Raw genomic sequence first — 22,641 nt, 5'->3', positions numbered from 1 at the left:
ATTGAATTTCCTTCAAGGGGCAAAGGTAACTTCAATATACAAACAACCTGAAAGAAATGACTTTTTTGGAGGTAAGACGGTTAGTGAAGAAAGTGTATAATTTTTCATCGACTAAGAATTTGTATAGAAAATAGTTTAAAAGGGTAAATATATAAAAAGATGCCACGTGAACTTCAATACAAGATTGCACAAATTCATGATCTCAGTCAATTAAAACAAAATATAAAAGGGGTAACACTAGTCGGAGATAAACACTAAAAGCTTAAAACTCCAATGTACCGGAAAAAGTTTAGTCATCTGCTGTCATTGATATACATGTATTTATGCTTTGTTTCTGTAAAAAGACTTATAGTTAGATACAAAATATATAAACAATGTGTACTGATTTGTAAGTAAAAAATAAAAATGAAGCTCAAAATTGTAAGTCAGCTCTTTGAGAAAATATATATACAAATTGTAAGAAGCCCAACTGTCTTTGTATCAACTAAGCATTTCATTAGAAGTATCAGTTTCTTCATTAGGAGGTAGGATACCAGACAGGAGTTCTGGAGGCAAGAGCTTAGAATGTCCATTCTCAGTAACTCGCTGGGTATAAAACAAGAGATAAGCTTGGGCCTTGCATACTTCATCCATAGTGCACATACTTAGCATGGAATCATTGCAGTGTACCCAGAACCCTAGAGCGAAGCAAAGAAATACACCTTAATGTTTATAAAGGAACTTGAGACATTTATAGTATGAATTAAAACATGGATTTAGAGGTATCAGTTTCAGTGAGAGTCCAAAATTTTAGGAAATGTATTTTTCAATTATAGTTGACACAATATTATATTAGTTTCAGGTGTACAACATAGTAATTAGACATTTATATACCTTGCAAAGTCATACCCTGGTAAGTCTAGTACCAACCTGGCACCATGCATAGTTATTAAAATATACTGCTCACAAAAATAAGGGGATATTTAAAAATGAATATGAAGTGATAAAAAAAAGCACTTGATTTTTTTAAAATTAAGAACATCAGAAAAGCAAACAAGTCAAAGAAAGTTGTTGAATTATACAAACAAGATGCAAAACCAACTTTTATTTCATTGGTGAAAATGAACTATACAAAGGCTGAAGGTACTGGAGTATCCACACCTTTCCTGATCTCCTAATTTTTGTAAGCAGTGTATCACTGACTATATTCCCTATGCTGTCCTTTAAATCCCTGTGATTTGGTATAACTGGCAATGTGTACTTCATTCTTTCTTTAATTTTTTTTTACCTATTCCCCTGGAACCCTCTTCCTTCCTAGAAGCCATCAATTTGTTCTCTGGATGTGAATATGTTTTGTCTGTTCCTTTGTTTTTTAGATTCTATATGTGAAATCATACAGTATTTTTCATTGTCTGACTTATTTCACTTAGCATGATGTCCTCTAGGTCAGCGATTTTCAACATTATTTTTCATGGCACACATAAACTATTACTAAGGGGAAAGAGGTCAGTGCCCCTCTTTCCCTTAGTAATTGCATGTTTCAAAAATTTTTGGTGTGCCGTGGAACACCAGTTAAATTGATGCTCTAGGTTCATCCGTGTCAGATGGCAAGATTTTATTCTTTTTTATGGTTGTACAATATTCCATTTTATTTATGTACATCTCTACCCATTCATCTATCAACAGACATAAAGATTGAGTTAAACGATTTTTGAAGAGAAAATAGTATCTAGCCAATTCATTTATTTTAATGAGAAATACAAGTTGGGCAGAATTATCTACCTGACCCTAAAAGTAGAAGTTAATGATTAGTTCACTTGAACCTCACCTCTGGTGGCTTATGCATTGGTAAATCTCATCAACCCTAACACAGGTCACCAGTTCAAAACCCTGAGGTCGCTGACTCTGAGCACAGACTCATCAGCATGGGGTGACTGACTTGAGCAGGGGAATCATCCACACAATACCAAAGCTCACCAGCTTGAGACCAAATGCCACTGGCATGAAAAGCCCAAGGTCTCTGGCTTGAACAAGGGGACACTGGCATGGCCCTGGTCAAGGCACATACAAAAAGTTCAATGTTTACAACTAAAATGAAAGCAACTATAAGTTGATGCTTCTTACTCTCTCCTCCCTGTCTTGGAAACAGTCAATGCACAACTAAAGTGAAAGCAACTATGAGTTGATGCTTCTCCCTTCCCTGCCCCTCAAAAAAAAAAAAAATTAGTTCACTTGACACTATCTTTAATTCCTGATAAAATCTTACTGGTTAATGCTTTTGCTGCTTATCATACTATAAAGCAAATGTGTCCCAACTAACTAATCATACTTTAGTGTTGAATTACCTCCCTGGATAACAGGGCTTTTTGTCCATACCTCTTTCCTGTTTCTCTTTTAGTATTTGTATGTGTGTGTTGGGGGTAGGGCAGAAATAGGCTCAAGGGGGAGGCTCATTCTTTGTTAAACAGTAGGGGAAGGGGAAATAAACTGTAAAACCTAAATTCAATCATTCAATCACTTGTCATCTGTGAAGAGTCCATAGAGCAGTAAATTGAAGTGCATTTTAGATGTTAAAACCTGAACTCAAAGTTTGTTCCAAATGTCTTGTGATTCCCCCTTCATTATGTACTTTGTTCTTCAACAAAATTAACTGAATTAAACCAGCAAGCAGAGGACCTGCTCTTGGAACTATGCCTTTAAAAAAGATAGCACACTCTTTCTGACATATAATTAATGAGACCATCCTTATTATCCTGTCCCTATAGGTCTTAGAAGTCAGAACTACCGCAGTCACACAATACCCCGTTTTCTGCACAGACCCTCAGTATTTTCTCAATGAGAAATAATGAAGAAGGATTCTTCTTGAAAGAAAACTAGAGGAGTGACTTTTCTTAAGATGATTTAGTGACCAATTTAGAAGTCACTAGAGCCTGAACTCTAGCTGCCAAGTCTTAACCCAAGATAAAATACTTTTCCCCATCTATACCTCCTTCAGAATTATAGCAGTAGGCAGTGTAGTGTCCTGAGCCAAATCCTTTCCCGTGGTGCATTACTACAGCAGATAAATCATAGATAAAACATTCTGGTCTGAGGGATTTCATGGACTCGCTGCAGCAATAGGGCTCCATGTTTAAGATTTCTTTAAAGCCAACGTGAACACCAATCTTCTCCCGGTTATGTCCTGACCATCTGTGAACAAACCAGGGTAAAATTATTAACAAAATCACAGGGAAATACCAGGTAATAGGTTCAGATAGTCATAATAAAAAAGGCCACTGAGTATGGAATCATATATAATAAATAATATAAATATAAAATCCCTTCAATGCTGAAGTTGGCTATAAATAGAAGAATTTAGGCTTATTTACTAAACAGGTCTGATCAGGTTTTAAAATAAATATTTGTCTTTTATAATTAGAAGATAATATAGAAAAATACTAACTTTCAGAAAAGAGAATTATGACCCTATGACATTTTCGTCTTTCTAACATAAATTTAAGGTATTAAAGGGTTTTTAATACCTTATTGTCCCAGAATGAGGAGGGTGTCCCAGAAGCTAGAATTTATTCTTGGGAAATACAATCTGGATCTTACATGACCAACTATGTAGAAAAAGAAGAACTAAACAGGGCACCTCTAATTCTTTATAATACTTCAGACCTCTTGAGACTAATTAAAAATAGTAACTGTGACCCTTCTCTGTATATAAGTCAGCATAACACTCATTAGTAACAAAAGTCGAATAACTCCCCTATACTGTCATTTTCTCATTGTGGTCACTCATGCTTTCCAGTACTGGATCTAAGCAATGTTTTTGTCATATACATAGTATGAGCTGGTATTATGGGGAGGGGGATGATGTAATATATGGTAGTTTTTCCAAAAGATTACAATCCATTTAGGGTGGTGTTGAACAGAGACAAAAGACAAACTTCAATGAAAATGATAATATTAAAGTACTAAATATAACATGAGGTTAAGACAAACAATAGAGAAGGAAGAAAAGCATATAGAGAGGTTTATGAAAAAAAGAATGTGAAAATGCTTCTTAGTACAACATTAACACAATATGGAGCTACAGGTAAGTTTGCAGATTGTATTATCTGCTGGACTAGGAGTCATATCCCACTTTTTCCCTATGAACTGTATAAAAGATCCTATATCCAATGCACCTTTCTTTCACTTTAGTAAAGATGGAACAGCAAGACATAAAATGGGACCTACTTAACATGAGATATTATCATTCCTTCTTTACTTTTATTTTACCATAAATTCAAACCTTATATTATTTAATTATGCTAAATAAACAATTATAAGACTCATAAATAGAAAATATTCATTCCTATTAAATTGGATACCCAGTTTTTTTCTGCTAAAACATAGTAAAATGACAACAATAAAATGATTTACCCAAAATGCATAATGGTTTACTTCTGAGAGGGAAAGAACAGGACTGGGAGGCACACATGGGAAATTTATAATCTATTAGAAATCATCCTTTTCTTATACTTCTTCAAAGAGCTTCTGTGTGTCTCTCCCAATTTCTTTGCCTTTTATTTACCCAATATATTTTATACACTGGCAAATACAATAGTACCTTTTTAATGGATATAGAAGAAAGATAAATGGGGTGGTAAAGGCAGTGTTTAAACGAAGTTTCTGAATCAGAGATAAGACATGAAGGACTAAAAATGTTTTGGGTAGAAGACGGAAGGAAATAGAGTCAAATTGGTTTATATTATGGAGAGTTTCAAATGCCAGATTAAAAATCAATTATGAGGCCCTGGCCGGTTGGCTCAGCGGTAGAGCGTCGGCCTGGTGTGCGGGAGACCCGGGTTAGATTCCCGGCCAGGGCACATGGGAGAGGCGCCCATTTGCTTCTCCACCCCCCCCCCACCCCCCCTCCTTCCTCTCTGTCTCTCTCTTCCCCTCCCGCAGCCAAGGCTCCACTGGAGCAGAGATGGCCGGGGCGCTGGGGATGGCTCCTTGGCCTCTGCCCCAGGCACTAGTGTGGCTCTGGTCACGGCGGGGCGACGCCCCCTGGGGGGGGCGGAGCATCGCCCCCTGGTGGGCAGAGCATCGCCCCTGGTGGGCGTGCTGGGTGGATCCCAGTCGGGCGCATGCGGGAGTCTGTCTGACTGTCTCTTCCCGTTTCCAGCTTCAGAAAAATACAAAAAAAAAAAAAAAAAAAAAATCAATTATGAAAAACAGGAGGTTCTTCAAAAGTTTAAATTCTATCTTTATAGAATTTCATCTATGTTCTCACTTCTCAGTGCTCCCTAACCCTTGTTACCTGAACCTGGAATACAGTATTAACCTCCCAATCTTCCTATTTTCATTCTTTTTTATTTTAAACACACTGGCACGTCTCACTTGACTTTTCACTAAACCTTTTGTCATATACCCTTCTCTATTCCTCCTTCTATACCTTTGTTCACGTTGATCCTCCTTATGCATACACCCCATTCATTTACTTAATGAATATTTTTGGGCATCTAATATGCACAGAGTTCCACTGGCAGTGGGGGGAGAAGTAAGTGGACTACTAATTGCAGACAGTAATTTTTGACAAGCAAAATAGGGTAATATGATACTGAGGGGTGTGTGGTGCTACTTTTAAATATTGTAGGATGGTCAGGGAAGCCCTCTAAAGAGATGACATATGAACTGGGACTTGAATGATATAAATCGTTACTAGAGAGGCTTTGGGAACATTTAGACATTGGCTAACTCCCCCTTTGCAAGTCTCAAATTAATCAGTTTGTTTCTAGTTTGTGAAACTTAGTATTTCTACTTCACCATTATTTCTGTGTATGTCTTACTATACTCTCCTTGTGAAAAGGATCCTACTTTATATTCCTCAAAGAATATAGAACATGTTGAATTAAAAATCACTCACATGATGTTTTCTGACTATAACCAACTGAAATAACTAAGTTAACAGCGATTATCTATGGGAAGTGGGACTGAGAAAGAAGGTAATTTTACTTTGGGCTTTTACTTTACCTTCTATAATGTCTGAAATTTATAAAAACACATATTCCTTTAACAAATTAAAAAAAACAATGGTCTCAATAATGTTCAAATCATAGCACATTAATTAACTTCTCATTCCTTAATAAAATAGAAAGCTCTCACATATGAGAAAGCAATCAATGAACAACTAAGGTGTCGCAACAAAAAAAGGTTAATCGTTATTGCAAGGTGTGAAAGCATATACTTTAATTAACCAATAGATTTGCCAACTTATTCACCTGACTAAATGTATTTCTGAAGACTAGAGTTTTTGTTTTCTTTTAACTGCTTTGAACTGCTGTACCTTTGTTCAAATATTTTCCAAGGATGAAGCATTTGAGCCAAATTAAGTTATATATTTTAAAAGTTTTACACCTAGCCTGACCAGGTGGTGGCACAGTGGATAGAGTGTTTGTTGGACTGGGATGCGGAGGACCCAGGTTCGAGAACCCGAGGTCGCCAGCTTGAGCACAGGCTCATCTGGTTTGAGCAAAGCTCACCAGCTTGGACCCAAGGTCACTGGCTCGAGCAAGGGGTTACTCGGTCTGCTGTAGCCCCCCCCCGGTCAAGGCACATATGAGAAAGCAATCAATGAACAACTAAGGTGTCGCAACAAAAAATTAATGATTGATGCTTCTTATCTCTCTCCGTTCCTATCTGTCCCTATCTATCCCTCTCTCTGACTCTCTCTCTGTAAAAAAAAAAAAAAAAAGTTTTACACCTAAAATATGCTGGATATTAAACAGTATAAGCAGAAACTTAAAAGGGAAATAATATTATTTCACCAACAAAAATGTGAGGTGCTGATCAGCAATGCATTCTACAAGGAAAGCTAATCAGGTTATTGAATATGGTATCCACTGGTCAAGGCTACAGAAAAATGAGATTTTTCCCCTTAAAATAAAAGGCAGAAATAGATGTAAGCCATCTACCAGCCAAGTATATATTATTAAAATTTAATTCATCATGTGTTAAGTTCTGAAGCACTATAAAAATAAATAAGTATATAGCACTATAAAATTAGGAATAAGCACTATAAAAATTAGAAGTATATAGTTGGCAGGCAACTGATACTACTAACTACTACTACTAACCTGAATCGTTTGAGATGTAGTCTGAGAATCTGAGGTAGGTGGCAAATCATAAGCTGTTTTTGGGCTTCTGTGAGTATAGCTGGTTTTGAGGAAAACCTTTTATGCTTTGCTGTGATATCAAAGAAAATAAAAATCAAATTTAATTTAAGGACACAAGGAAAAGCCAAGTAAACTTTTAAAATAATTCACATTTTCATTATCACTGACACATCTGTGTTACAGACATTGTACTGTGCTAGTGATGAAGATATGGCCTTGCCCTCAAGAAACAGAATTACAAAAAACAAAAAACAACTTATGAGCTAGTCAAGGTAGACAGACACATAAACAATTAAGTAAATGAATTAATTATGAATTAATTATAATCTTATAAATAAATAAGGCAACAGAATGATGTAGTGCTAGATTTTAAAACAGATTTGGTGCCCTGGCCAGGTAGCTTGGTTGGTTAGGGCATTGTCCTGAGCAGCCAGGGCACATACAGGAACAGATTGATGCCCCCACACCCCTCCTTCATCCTCTCCCTTCCTCTCTAGCTAAAATCGATAAGTAAAAAATCACTTTTTAAATGGATTTGGTTATGCCAAATGGCAAAAGTTAAAACTCTTCCTAAACATACTTTAAAATACTCTTTTCAAACTCTTAATTTAAAAACATTTCATGGTCAGTTCATTTACTGAGGCTAATCAAGATCCCATGGGACATGGTCCTTACTGCCAAGACACCCCTCCCACTGAACACCACCCCTGAGAAGGCAGGCCTTTATTAGCTCGACAGCTGAGGCCTCCCTCAGTGTCTTGCTTTTGCTATTTTAGCATCAGAACTTAGACGACTGGAACTTAAGATTCTTTTTGGTGTTCCCACTGCTTCTCGAGAGGTCCATCTATGGATTGTGTCCTACAGACTCTGGCAGGGCTTCTGGCTACCAAAGTTTGCTCTTGATGTCTAGGAGCTGCCCTGCAACTTGTATAACAGCTCTGATTCCAGCCATAGCAACAATGGCTTTTTGTTGTTGAGATCAGGTAAGTAGCAGGGTGCCTGATGGTGTGGTTTAGTACTTTTCAATGCTATCAGACCTATCGCCTGTATTTTTATTACAAATATTTTACAAAACTTTTTATACCATTGTAAATGAAATGTCCATATAGTATAACCTACTTGTGCTTACATAATTAAATATATAAATAAGAAATGAAATAAAAATTTAATAAAATTATACCAGCTTATAGACACTTGGACATAACTACACTAGAAAACAAAGTAGTATTGCTTTATGTAGAATCACTGTGGATGAGACAGCTGCACATGAACCACAAGTGGACTTCAACTGGTGATGTTATTTTTTGAAATGGTAAACAACTTCCGGTAAAATTCTTATCAAAGTACAGTCTTCCCTTGATTGACACAACAGTTGCATTTGTGCAGAAAAATACTGTGGTGTATTATATGTAAAATGGAGTTAGAATCTAACCTAAAATAATTACAAGTTTTTATCTAGTTTAAATGAATGTCAAGTAAGACATTTAAATGTCATATAAATAGCAAGAAGTTTGTCATCCATGGCCCCTTGCTGATTATTTACAAGTAATTTTTCCAGTCAGCACAATGGCTTTTTGTATAGGAGGTGGAATCAGTCCTCTTTGTATAGGAGGTGAAACTGTCCTCTTCTAAGCCATCTCCACTTGCCACCAGAAGCCTTTCCTTCAAGGTTTATGCCCTTGAGATCCAGGTATGATCGGTTGCTGTGAAATGTCCTGGACCTACCTGTGGATCATCTCCCAGAATACATGATCCAAGTGTAGCAAGACAAGGGATGTCAACTCCTTGACATAATTTGAATCATTTGCCTTCATGTTTTATTTATTTATTTATTTATATTCATTTTAGAGAGGAGAGATAGTTTGTGTGTGTGTGTGTGTGTGTGTGTGTGTGAGAGAGAGAGAGAGAGAGAGAGAGAGAGAGAGAGAGAGAGAGAAGGGGGAGGAGCAGGAAGCATCAACTCCCATTATGTGCCTTGACCAGGCAAGTGCAGGGTTTTGTACCGGAGACCTCAGCACTTGCCCTCATGTTTTTAAGCAACTCTTTTAGGCCTGTATTTGGTAGGCTCAGCACACACACACAATTGTGTTATAAAACCATATCCTGCATTCATTCAGAATAGCATTCTATTCCCAGATTTGGTGATAAAGGCACCTAGGACCAACCACTCACATTTATGTTCCAGGGGGAAAAATACTTCACCATACAAATTGATCAAGATTTATTTGTTTACTAACCATATAAATTTTAGGGTTTTTACAACAGTTCATATTAGACAGCACTCAGAAAACAATGTTAGTATTATATAAGTTGTTTTATAAAACCACTAATTGATGTGACATTTCTTCAGTACTAGAACATCCAATGTTTCCTTTTTATTACCTTATAAGTTTAGTAGTCAAAGCCCTAGAATCTTATTTCCAGACATGAAAATTAGGGATAATACCTGAAAATATGTATTTAAAATATATACTAAAATGCTAGGTACCTATTGAAAGAGAAGATACAGACACCACATAAACAACAGATCCGATGTGCTTTTATATACTTTTCCCCTGGAGGATAATGCTTCCCTTTAACTGAAATGGCTTGGTCATCTGCCATGTACACCCACCTCTATTAGAGAGCTTAACAAATAGTAGCTATTTTCTGTTTCCTCCTTTGAAGCACCTTCAAAATCTCTTAACTCTATCCATAGCAACTATAACAATGACTAATATAGAAGAGACAGTGTACACTTTTAAATAAATCTTTATTGGCCCTGGCCGGTTGGCTCAGTGGTAGTGTCAGCCCGGCGTGTGAAAGTCCTGGGTTTGATTCCCAGCCAGGGCATACAGAAGCGCCCATCTGCTTCTCCACCCTTCCCTCTCTCCTTTTCCTCTATCTCTCTCTTCCCCTCCCACAGCCAAGGTTCTACTGAAGCAAAGTTGGCCCTGGCGCTGAGGATGGCTCCATGGCCTCTGCCTCAGGTGCTAGAATGGCTCTGGTTGCAACGGAGCAATGCCCTAGATGGGCAGAGAATCGCACCCTAGTGGGCATGCCAGATAGATCCCAGTCGGGCGCATGCAGGAGTCTCTGCCTCCCTGCTTCTCATGTCAGAAAAATTAAAGTGATAATAATAAAAACAAATAAATCTTTGTTTTTATGAAGTCAGTCTCCACAGCAGCAGTTCAGCTATACATTATTTTCTATTATACAGGTAAGTATACATACACATATACACATGTTTTACCTATATCAATGTTGTGATAAGTAGCAAACAGACTTAAAGCAGCCTTTTCTTAAAAATTTTTTAATTCATTTTAGAGAGGACAGAGAGAGAGAGAGGAGAGACAGAGAGAGAGAAAGGGGGAGGAGCTGGAAGCATCAACTCCCATACGTGCCTTAACCAGGCAAGCCCAGGGTTTCAAACCGGCAACCTTAGCATTTCCAGGTCAGCGTTTTATCCACTGCGCCACCACAGGTCAGGCAAAGCAGCCTTTTCTTTCAGTACTAAATAACATGTTTTCCTTTCACTAGTCCCCTTTTGCTTTATTCTACCTCTTCTTTTTTTTTTGTAAGCTAGAGAGAATGGAAGAGATGAAAATCATCAGCTCGTAGTTGCGTCACTTTTGTTGTTCAATGATTGCTTCTCATATGTGCCTTAAGGGGAGTCACTCCAGCCAAGCCACTGACCCCTTGCTCAATCCAGTGACCTTGGGCTTCAAGCCAACGACTGTGGGATCATGTTGATGATCTCACGCTCAAGCTGGCAACCTCTGGGTTTTGAACCTGGGACCTCAGCATCCTAGGTTGATGCTATATCCGCTGCACTACCACCAGACCTCTGCCTCATTTGTTAAATTTAAATTTTTTATTTTATAAATCCTTTCTCTCCACAATTGACTACAGAATCAAAGAAATTTTCTAATGCCATCAATACTGCAAAACAATCACTGGGTTAACAAATGCCAATTATAAAGTAGAAATATCTAGCCCAGTCTCTTTTGATGAACTAACAAAGCTAGTTTATTTCCATAACTGCTACTTAAGGAATTTTTCCCCTTTAATTTTTGTTTCCCTTTGCTGATCTTAGGAAAACAAAGAGAATATAGGTCTCTACTTACAGTTACACTGGTCACATATGTAGATTTTTCCTTCTAAAATTTCTGTTTCTGTGAATTTGGCCAACATTTCAGTAAGCAGGCATGGCTGGGAAGCAGTATCTTTTCCACTGCATTGGAATATTTTGGGAAATTCCAGTGACAAGTCCCAGAAATCTTCTATGGTATTTGATTTGTTGTCACATGCAAGACATGTAACCTATAAATAAAAATATTAGTTTCAGATTAAAATCCTCCCATCAAAACATTTACTTCTTTCACTAGAGGTCAATGTCAATAAAAAAAGCTTTTGTTCTGAAAATGCATGATCAGAATTCTGAATAGTCTGCTTTATATTTTCAGGCATTTTTTTATTATTATAATTTTCCCTTCCAAAAGACTGACATTAAACTAACCATTATAAATTACTGGACTTTGCCCTGGCTGGTTGGCTCAGTGGTAGAGCGTTGGCCTGGCGTGCAGGAGTCCCGGTTCGATTCCCGGCCAGGGCACACAGGAGAAGCGCCCATCTGCTTCTCCACCCCTCCCACTCTCCGTCCTCTCTGTCTCTCTCTTCTCCTCCCGCAGCCAAGGCTCCATTGGAGCAAAGTTGGCCTGGGCGCTGAGGATGGTTCTGTGGCCTCTGCCTCAGGCGCTAGAATGGCTCTGGTTGCAACAGCGATGCCCCAGATGGGCAGAGCATCGCCCCCTGGTGGGCATGCTGGGTGGATCCAGGTCGGGCGCAGGTGGGAGTCTGTCTGACTGCCTTTTCATTTCCAATTTCAGAAAAATACAAAAAAAAAAAAAAAATTACTGGACTTTAACTACTAGGCATTCAAAAAGCTCCAAGGACATTAGTCAAATCTCAATTTAGATAAAATAAAAACAAACTGTATTCCTTTAGTCAATATACATTATGTGTGTGTACCTAAAGTCTTATTTGTGTATATATGATATATATTTATATACATTTAATGTGCTTATATAATTAGACTTGCAGTTATTTGCCCTTTTTTCTTCATCTTTCACCAACTAATTTTCTCTCCCCAAATCCCTATAACCCCTTAATCATGATACAAGTTAAATATTATTAGTATCTTTTATATAGTTTTATATACAGAGGTATAGTAGTGTATACAGGTTTTGAAGCCTTATTGATAATTTCAGAAGATAGTACTATGACAAATAATGAGGTCATACTCCCATTTAAAGCAAACATCACTACATTAAAATCCTCTCCAAAATATAGGAATCATAAAGAATGTGGACAGTTCTAATAACTTACATAGGAAAATACAGTAACTGGAAAGGGAAAGAATAATAACTTCAGTGAAGAATTCAGCAGGGCCTGACCAGGCGGTGGTGCAGTGGATAGGGCATTGGACTGGGATGCGGAGGACCCAGGTTCGAGACCTTGATGTCTCCAGCTTGAGCACGGGCTCATCTGGTTTGAGCATGAGCTCACCAGCTTGAGCCCAAGGTTGCTGGCTTGAGCAAGGGGTCACTCAGTCTGCTGTGGCCCCCCTGTTGAGGCACATATGAGAAAGCAATCAATGAACAACTAAGGTGCCACAATGAAGAATTGATGCTTCTCATCTCTCTCCCTTCCTGTCTGTCCCTATCTGTCCCTCTCTCTGACTCTGTCTCTGTCACAAAAAAGTAAATAAATAAAAATCAATCAATCAATAATAAAAATAAAAACATTTTAAAAAAGAATTCAGCAGGATTTAATGCCAACAAACACTGAAAATAATTGAAGATAGACTTTATAGATCATTCACATAATATGAAATACAGCTGATACTTAAACATCAACATCTTCACATTTGTTCCTTGTAAGATTAAGCCCTCTTTTACTCAGTCTCTCAGAGAATGAATATAATATGGTTAACCTTAGAAACTCTGCTTTCTAATTTCCTCTCCCCACAAAAAAAGCTTTCATACCATGGACATAAAATTACTTCTAAGCCTGACCTGTGATAGTGCAGAGGGTAAAGCGTCAACGTGGAATGCTGAGGTCACTGGTTTGAAACCCTGGCTTTCCTGGGCAAGACACATATGGGAGTTAGTGCTTCCTACTCTTCCCCCGACTTCTCTCTCTCTCTTCTCTCTAAAATGAATAAAATCTTGAAAAAAATAACTACTTCCAATGATTCATGAAGGAAACTAAATAAGTGAGCTGACTTCATACATTATTTGTGAAAGTGATCTATTTTGACATGAAAATAGTCTAGTGCTAACACACTAGAATATGCATTTTTCAGCCTTCACTTTACCAAATCCCCACAATGAAAATTATATTTAAAAAAAATCCATACCTGACTAAGAAGTTGTCCATGAAAAATATTATTCACAACATTCAAAACCTGTTTGATAAGTTTCCTTTGAGAAGTGGGGATGAGAGCTGGTAACCTGGTACCAGTGGTCTCTAGTTCATGTTGTATTTTATCCAAAAGTTCACAAAGAAATTCCTGAGCATCTTGTTGGGCATAACCACGAAAAGCAGGAATTAGTCTCCACACTGAGTGTAGCATAGCAAAAGGTGAGACCAAGGTCCACTTTCCAGACCACATGACTTGGAACAAAGTATGCAATTCATGACAGAGAGAAATGTATTGTGAACTTGAGTTCCCTGGCTGAATAAGTTCCATCTTTCCACTCTTTGATACTCTACCACTTAGTCTGGATGATAAACTTGTATATCCGGAGAGAACAGAGCTTATACCTTCTTGGCATTCATTCATTTGATATACTGTATCTGTGACTGGTGGATGCTTATAAGAAGATCTTGTCTTATCATTGGCTGTCACAGACAGCACATATCGGTTCAGATCAAGTTTTAAAAAACATTGTCGAAAAATAAGTAAATGACTCAACACTTGAAGAACAGAATTCATATAGCAAGTATTTCCCAAATTTCTTAATCCTGTTACACCAGGAGTTACAATTAGCCTTCGTTTAATTGAGGGGTCCCTGGCTTTTTTTAATCTCACATCTTCTGAGGTAGATAGTACTTTATCTTTTGCTGGTGATGCTGGGGTTTGCAGTGGTTTTTGAACAGGAACTATTTCTATTGTGGGCAGAGCTAGGCCTTGCAAACGAAGACTCTTTCTTGGAGGCATATTTTCCAATTCTGCTTTAACTTGGTGCTCTAATTCTTGCTGTCTTTTCTTCACTTCTCTTTTTTCTATTCTTTCCTGACATTGTTCTTGCCTTTTTCTTCCAATAAGTGATTTTTCAAACCAAATTCGAAAAATTTTACCCATTAGGATCCTTCTCCTGTGCCAAAGAGCAGTACACATTTGATCTTCATTTTGAAGCAGAGATTGGGTGCCATCATGAATGAAATAAGGATCATCACTTATACTCAAAGATCGTAAAACCCTTCCACTACCAGTGGTGCAGTGATAATTTTGACTTTTGATTGTACTTAATGCACTTCGTAGTAACTTCAGGTCGCCAGCTGCATTGTCATTAATAACATAATCATCACAAAGGTAACAAAAAACATACATATCATTCACCTCTAATGCAACAGGATGACTGCTCTCTTGAAAGTGCTTGAGTGCATGTTTTTCAATATATCTTCCACAGGCAACATGAGAACAGCTAAGGCAAGCCCAAATCAACTCAGTTGTATTGCAGTTCACACAGTGCCACTTCTGAGGGTTGAGAATGGAATGGTCTTGAGCAAGCTGCAACTGCCCAATGTGTTTGCACTGATCCATTGTTAACTTCTATTTAGTCTAGCTGAGAAATACATAATCCAAATAAATCTCTGTTCACATTTGAAGCATCTGAAAACAAGCAGAACACTGTCAATATAATAAAAACAAGAAGCCAATATTTTTCATATTTATAAGGTATTTTCCCAAGAATAATTTTATAAATTTGCTTCCTCTGCTCAAATTTCTGGGCTATCTGTTGTAATACCATAGGTAGTTCTCCCATTCCCCTTGCTGCAGACTCCTCTAATCTTCATCAACCTTACTCTGAAAGAACATATACTTCACTTTACTTTCTGAGGGGTTCCCTTTAAACACTTTTTAAATTTTTCTGCCACCATCTACTGGTGAAGAATGGGTAGTGGGCCACTTTTCACTTAACGAGAATAAGATCTATCTTTTTTACCCAACAGTGTAAGGGCAGTTTAAGATTGGGGCTGGAAAGACCAAAATATATCTCACTAATTAATACCTACATTCTAAGGGTTATATGTAAAGTTACTAAAACACACTCATAGTTAAAAGCATGGGTTTTAAAGCAGAAAAACTTAAGATTTGAATTCTACCTCTGCCATATACCATTATATGTCTGGTTTGAGCAAATATTTTAATTTTTCTAAACTTTATCTGTAAAACAGGAAAAATCATACCAACTTTGAATTGTAGAAGAATTGAGATACTAAACTATTTATTTGACACACAGTAAATGCTCAATATAAGGTAGCTATAATGGTAGCTATAGTGAATAAATCTTAACATTCTCTTCTATTTATTTAAATAAATAATATTTAATATTCTACTAAATTACCATTTTAAATTTGGTTTCCCGTTAGTAAATCAACAATGACCTTTAATTCATGGCTCTATAACATACTCTGATTTGAAAGACTTAACAGTTTGCCCTAGGTACAGAGAAAGACAGAAGGGGAGAGTGCTTTTGTGTGAATTGACTCTCAGGAATGTGCAAGTACATGTAAGCAAATAAAGAGAAAAGGGGGAAAATACAAAGTGGGTGTCAATATAATGAACTTTATATTTTGGTAGGCCTAAGCATTATTTGAAATTTTAAGCTTATTCTAAAAAAACAAACAACACTCACACATTCTCTCTCTCTCTCTCTCTCTCTCTCTCTCTCTCTCTCTCTCACACACACACACACACACACACACAGCCAACGTAATAAAGCAAAACAACAAAATCTATATAATTTTGACATGGAAACTTGTTCCTTTATTAGGTAAAGTCAGGCCCTGGCTGTATCGCTCCATTGGTGGGAGCATCAGCCTGAAGCATGGAGGTTGCCAGTTTGACCCCCAGTCAGGACACATACAGGAACAATTTATGGTCCTGTCTTTCTCTCTCTGTCTCTGTCTCTCTCCCTTCCTCTCTGGCTAAAATCAATAAATTAAAATAAATAAATAGCCTGACCTGTGGTGGCACAGTGGATAAAGCGTCGACCTGGAATGCTGAGGTCATTGGTTTGAAACCCTGCACTTGTCTGGTCAAGGCACATATGGGAGTTGATGCTTCCTGCTTCTCCCACCTTTCTTTCTCTCTCTCTCTCTCTCTCTTCTCTAAAATGAATAAATAAATTAAAATAAATAAATAAATAAAGTCAGGAACACTTCTAGAAATAAAGTTTCTAGAAATAGTTGAATCAAAGTCTAATTAAAAGTAGGGACCACAAAACATTTTCTTCATTGATTTAACATACATTGAACACAAATTTCTGGTTACAGGTGGGGACCTAGTTACAAAATACTTAGAACATGTAAGTATAGCATGATCAATGCTTTAATTACTTTAGGGCAGCAAGACAATATGAATTTCGATGGCACTTGTGGGTGCCACCTCCAGGGCCCTAAGAAAACTGCAAAGGTAAAGTCAATTTTTGGTTCCTTTTCACATCTTTTTTGAAAAATTTCCTAGCAATCAGAGAGGTACCCTCTCCCCCTCCATTTCTTAACTTTTATTTATTTATTTTTATTGATTGATTTTAGAGAGACAGAGAGAGGATGAGAGAGAGCTGGGGGGGGGGGGGAAGCAGTCATTTGCTGTTCCACTTAGTTGTGCATTTACTGGTTGCTTCCTGTATGTTCCCTGACTGGGGATCGAACCATAACCCTTGTTGTTTCGGGACAAGGCTCTAACCAACTGAGCTAACCAGCCAGGGACAATCCATTTTTTAACTTTTAGATATAGAATATCCCTGAATATAGTCTTAAGACTGACCAGTCCCAACATTCACATATGCACACATTTCAACCACACATTGTAAGTTTACATATCTTCCCTCAAAATTTCCTGAGGTTCAAAATATGGTCAGATATAGTATTTTATTAAAACTCTTAGCACTCAACAATAGTTGTTAATGGCAAAATTTAGATATCAGTGATTGATATGCTCCATTATAAAAAATGGTTCCAGGAACTGAGGCTAAAAATCTTGGAGTCATTCTTGAGTCCTCTTTCACTCTCCCTGCACCAGTCATTCAGGAAAAATAGTTGGCTCCACCTTCAAAATATACTAGAGTATGAATACTATATTATTACCTCTATTACTACCACCCTGGTCCAAAACATAAATGGTTCCACCTGAATTACTGCAATAACACTCCTAAATGATCCCCCAGCTTTGATCCTTGCTGCCACCAAATGTTTACTTTACACATAGCTGCTGCTCACTCTGCCTTTTAGACTCACATAACCAATGCCCAGACCTGACATCTTCAGGGGTGCCTGCTCTAGTCCTACCCCATTATGTCAAGTCAGCAGAGTCAAGGATATCTGGCCACTTGGAACCTGCACATATGCTCAGCTTGCCTTTTAGACCACTCACTGATGGCTTGGACCTAGAGAATTCCTTGCCTCAGTCATCCCCAAACCTACAGGACCTGTGGACAATAAAATGCCACTGAAAATTGTATAGAGGGAAGACATGATCAGAAAGTAGGTTGCAGAGGGATAATGCTAACTAGAGGGACAAGTGATTAAGAGACTATACTACTCCAGATATGATAGGAAATTAAAGCTGTAGCACTGTTGAAATAAAGATGGGAACAGAGGTAGATCAGTGCTGCACAATGGTTGAAAGAAACTGATTCAAAATAGAGATTAAGAGAAGAATGTAGCCTGACCAGGTGGTGGCGCAGTGGATAGAGTGTCGGACTGGGATGCCGAGGACCCAGGTTCGAGACCCTGAGGTCGCCAGCTTGAGCACGAGCTCATCTGGTTTGAGCAAAGCTCACCAGCTTGGACCCAGGGTTGCTGGCTTGAGCAAGGGGTTACTCCGTCTGCTGAAGGCCCGAGGTCAAGGCACATATGAGGAAGCAATCAATGAACAACTAAGGTGTCGCAATGTGCAACGAAAAACTAATGATTGATGCTTCTCATCTCTCCGTCCCTGTCTATCCCTCTCTCTGACTCTGTCTCTGTAAAAAAAAAAAAAAATTAAATAAATAATAAATAAATAAATAGAGAAGAATGTAGGGTTTTCTTCTATCTACTTTTATTTTAATAAGATCATTATAAAGAACACAGATTTAGTTAATTGTTTCTTGCATGTAATTGTAATAATTACTCAACTACTTGAAGAGATGACAAGGAAAATTCTGTTTACACACAAGAAAAATTACTTCATTCTAAAGTTTTAAAGAGGTGGTGTGAGTTGACACCTTGCACAATAGGGTAAAAAGAAAAAACCCTTTCTAAGTTTATTTTTATATACATATAAAATATATTTTTAATATTTGTATATACATATTCTGAGTTTATCTCTGGGTAGTGGGACTGCAAATTATTTTACTTTATTTTTATTAGTCTGTATTTTCAAGTCTCCAATAATAATGAACATGTTATGTGTATAATAATTTTTAAGTATGAAAGATAATATGTGCTAAATTATACACTAGCCTCTTTAATCCTTTTTCATCTGTATTCTGTAAATAAATTTCCTTGGTCACAGGAATTTGCCTTTTATATTGCACTTGTTAATAAAAATATCTGTTTAGAAGATGGCAAAGTCCCTGACCTTCAATAGAAAGTGACGTATAATTGGATAGCACAATAGCATTTGATGCAGAATTATGCAAAGGGTGAAATGCTGATCAGATGCCATCTCTCTGACAGGCAATACAGCAGGGGAGTGGTATCACAATAAATGGTTAGTGAGCATACTCTGGAATCCAAATACCTGAGTTTAACACTTGGCTGTATTCACTATGTGACCTAGACAAATTATTTATGCTCCACACACCTTAGCTTTATTATCTGTAAGTTAACAGTGATATTAACCCCAGTAGAGTTTTTGAGGGAATTAGAGAAATACATATGTGCAAAACACTTAGAACAATTCCTGGCACTAAATAATATTGCCCTCAGTACATCTTTGCTGCCAATAATAATAATAACTACAATGATGATCATACTTACTAGTATAAATGCTAATTTCTTCTAGTTTTATCACTTTTATCCAGGAGTTCCTTTTCCTCAGCCAGGTGTGTACCCAGCCCAACTAAGGTGTTAACTGATAATTAAGATGTTAGCTGAGAACCAAGGTTTGACCTCTCCCAGGGTATTTGCATTTTAAAAGGGGATCTCTCAAAAATAAAATCTTTGTAAAAATCCAAAGAAGTGAAAGCAGAATAGTGTGATGACAGATCAAGAGATTAATATTTTAGAGTAGGAACCCACTTACCCTGTCTACTTACGAAAGAAACCAGTAGGGGGTGGATGACCACAGGAAGGACAGGGATGAGAGCAGGAGCTAGAGAGGCAGGCTGCTGGCACCAGAGATCTCGTTTGTTCTGCTGCTTGGAGCCACAGCTCAGAGACAGTCACTAGGGGAGCCCCAAAAGGACTTCATCTCACAAAGATCTAAAAGCTAGGAGGAAAAGGGGGATGGGAGTATTTTCTTGACACTTCCTATTTTCCTCTACGGAGTTCAGAGCAGTTCTTTTCATTTGCTAATCTACTGCTGAGAATCTATTAACTCTGTTTGGTTCTAGCAGGCTAGATATGTGTTCTTTGGTAGTATATTCTTAAAAAGAGATAACAAAACATTTTTGTATCCCTTACATAGATTCTGATAAAATACCTACATATAACAGTGACATAAAAATAATCAAGATGTTTTGAATAAAATCCATATGGATTAAAATTATTAAAATCCATATGGACTATCATTTTCTCATATATTTAAAGACTGTCTCAAACTTGAAATTCCAATTAATAGCTATGAATTGGCTTTTTTTAAATAAAAAAGACGAAGTATGTTAATCTTTATTTTAAAAACAGATAGTTTGCAAATATTCTTAAAAGCCTTCTTATTGTCACTCCTCACTGCTTAAAGACAATAAAAAATGTAATTTGTTAAAAAAAACATTCAAGTTATTCAAACTTTTCATGGCAAGTAATTGAGCAAACATTTTTATTTTCAAAATTCCCTTCAGCAAAGTTATAAAGTTTAAGAAAATATTTGGCCCTGGCCGCCAGGTAGCTCAGTCTGTTGGAGCATCAGACAGTTCGCAGTGGTCAGGGCACAAATGAGAAGTAACCAATGAATGCACAACTAAGTAGAATAATAAATTAATGCTTCTCTCTCTCTCTCTCTGTTTCCCTAAAATTAATCAATAGAAAATTGAATTTAACTTATTGAAAGCTAAATTGTTTTATATAGTTAGTACCTCATTAAAACAATTATACAATAGAAAGCTAAAATGACTTGAGAGAAAAAAGATGAGATATAATTAGATACGGTATTTTTGGTTAAAAGTTTTATCACAAAAATCAACTAAGATCACAGATAAAATATTTAACCTATTATAGTTCAACAGCCCAGAACTGCTTATTATTTACCACATAGTAATTTCCTAAAATTAATTTTATTTACTCATTGCAACATACAATCCAAGCTTTAAGTATGTAGCAATACTTTCTGATCTATTTTAGTAGTTTAAGATAACTGAATCTCACTGATATTAAATATTCAATTAACACGTGCTTAACTCATATTTGGCCTTCCGAATTTGATAACAATGAACAGCCAATGCTTTTTCCTTGTTTACACCAAATACTGGTTTTAAAGACATCTCAGAATGGAATTCCGACTCACTGTTACCAACCCCCTATATTTTTACCCCACAGGTAGCTACTTAAAAGATAATAAATTCAAGTGCAGACCCCGAAAGTCGTATTTCCGTACTAATTTCACAACCCCAGTAACGAGCAAGATAGAACAAGATATGACGAGGTTTAAAAGGGAGAGAGGGATAAGGATAAACAGACTTTCCCAAGACTTGCTAATTTGTATTTTTATTTTCAGAATAAAAACTGCAAGAAAGTATCCAGATAGCAGACTTTACAACTGCATAAACTGCAGTTGAAACAATTACCATGTTTCATTATCTTTTCGGGGGGTGGGGTGGAGGCGGATCCTACCATCTTTTAAACTTGTACAATCTTTTTCTTCTCATGCTGACGCGTTTCTTAAGCCCCTCAAATGTGTTTTAATACTAGTATTCCTTCTCCAAAGGCCGGCGGGAATGTTTTAGGAAGCTGATATTGAAAAATCTCCAGTGTCTTTAAGTGGCGGCAGGTGCTGGGAGCGCTGGGACCCGAACGATAGAGGGAGGAGAAAAGATAATCCTTCGAAACGGAGGACTGGGACGGTCCTTTGAAAGCATCGCACGGGACCCGAGCATCAGGTAGCGGCACTCAGCCGGGGGCAGGATGCGGTTTTGTCTCCTCGGTGCCAGCTTCGCCAGCGTCCTAGCCCGCATCCGCGTCGCGACCGCGTGCCCTCAACGCTCCAGAACCCGAGTCAGCGCACAGCTTCCCCATCGCGCCCCCTTCCCACCCCCCAACTCTCCTTCCCCTCCTCTGCAGCCCGGCGCCGGGCGGCTACGCGGTGCCCCTAGCCACAGGGGACGCGGCTCCTCGCAGCATCTCCGGGCGCTCAGGAGGGGCCGGCCCCCAGGACTCGGCCCGGCCACCTCGCACGGCCCGCCGAAACTTCCCAGCGGCGCACCGCTAAGTTCGCCAGCACCCTCGCCGCCTCGGCGAGCCCCAAGGCTCGCTCCCCTCGGTGGGGCCGCGGCGCCCTCTCCCTCTCTCAACCGCCACCCTGCAACCTGCGTGGCGGGAAAACTCCGCCAGGTGCCTACCGGCTTCGGGGGCTGCCGTCGGACCTCTGCTCCCGCAGGGAGCCTCGCTCAGCCAACCGCCTCCGTCGCGTGCACCCCTCACGCACACTCAACCAGCCCGAACCCGAGCGGCCTTCTTAGCGCTCGCCCCCGGAGCTCCGGCACCTCACACACCCCCCGGGTCAGCCGAGGCCCTGGAGGGGCGGCTACGTCAGCAGTGACGCCCGCAGGCCCCGCCCCCTCGCCTGTGGAACGACTTGGGGGCCGTCCTGTAGGAGGCGCTGTGCGCGGACAGGCGGCCGGGTGTGGAGAGCCTGCCGGAGCGGACCGGCGCGGGGCTTCGAACTCCGGGTCTGGGACCGGCTTTCCCCGGAGCCAGGAGCTCTGCGTGGGCAGCAGAGGCTTCCTTCGGCGCGGGCTTCACACCTGTCGTGACCGCTGGGCCTGGGAGGGCACCTCCAGTGTTTACCGCCAGCTTTGAAATGCAGACTATTTCACAGACGTCGTTACTCCTTCGGACCAACCCATACAGGGCCGAATTGTTTGGCAGAAATGCGGGCCAATTC

At 38.7% G+C, this 22,641-nt stretch overlaps 1 protein-coding gene across 1 annotated transcript; it reads right to left on the bottom strand.

The window, feature by feature from the left end:
- Window positions 1-480: 480 nt before the first annotated feature.
- Window positions 481-22,217, bottom strand: USP44 (ubiquitin specific peptidase 44). The gene is made up of 6 exons (XM_066361221.1): window positions 22,097-22,217; window positions 13,528-15,006; window positions 11,234-11,429; window positions 7,089-7,197; window positions 2,966-3,168; window positions 481-677 (listed from the first exon to the last, which is right to left on the bottom strand). The coding sequence occupies exons 2-6, from the start codon at window positions 14,935-14,937 to the stop codon at window positions 481-483; spliced, it is 2,115 nt and encodes a 704-aa protein (XP_066217318.1). The 5' UTR covers window positions 14,938-15,006; window positions 22,097-22,217.
- Between the last annotated feature and the right edge of the window lie 424 nt (window positions 22,218-22,641).

This window comes from Saccopteryx leptura, chromosome 1, assembly GCF_036850995.1.
Source record: "Saccopteryx leptura isolate mSacLep1 chromosome 1, mSacLep1_pri_phased_curated, whole genome shotgun sequence".
NCBI lineage: Eukaryota > Metazoa > Chordata > Mammalia > Chiroptera > Emballonuridae > Saccopteryx > Saccopteryx leptura.
This window is presented reverse-complemented; position numbering and strand designations above follow the sequence as displayed.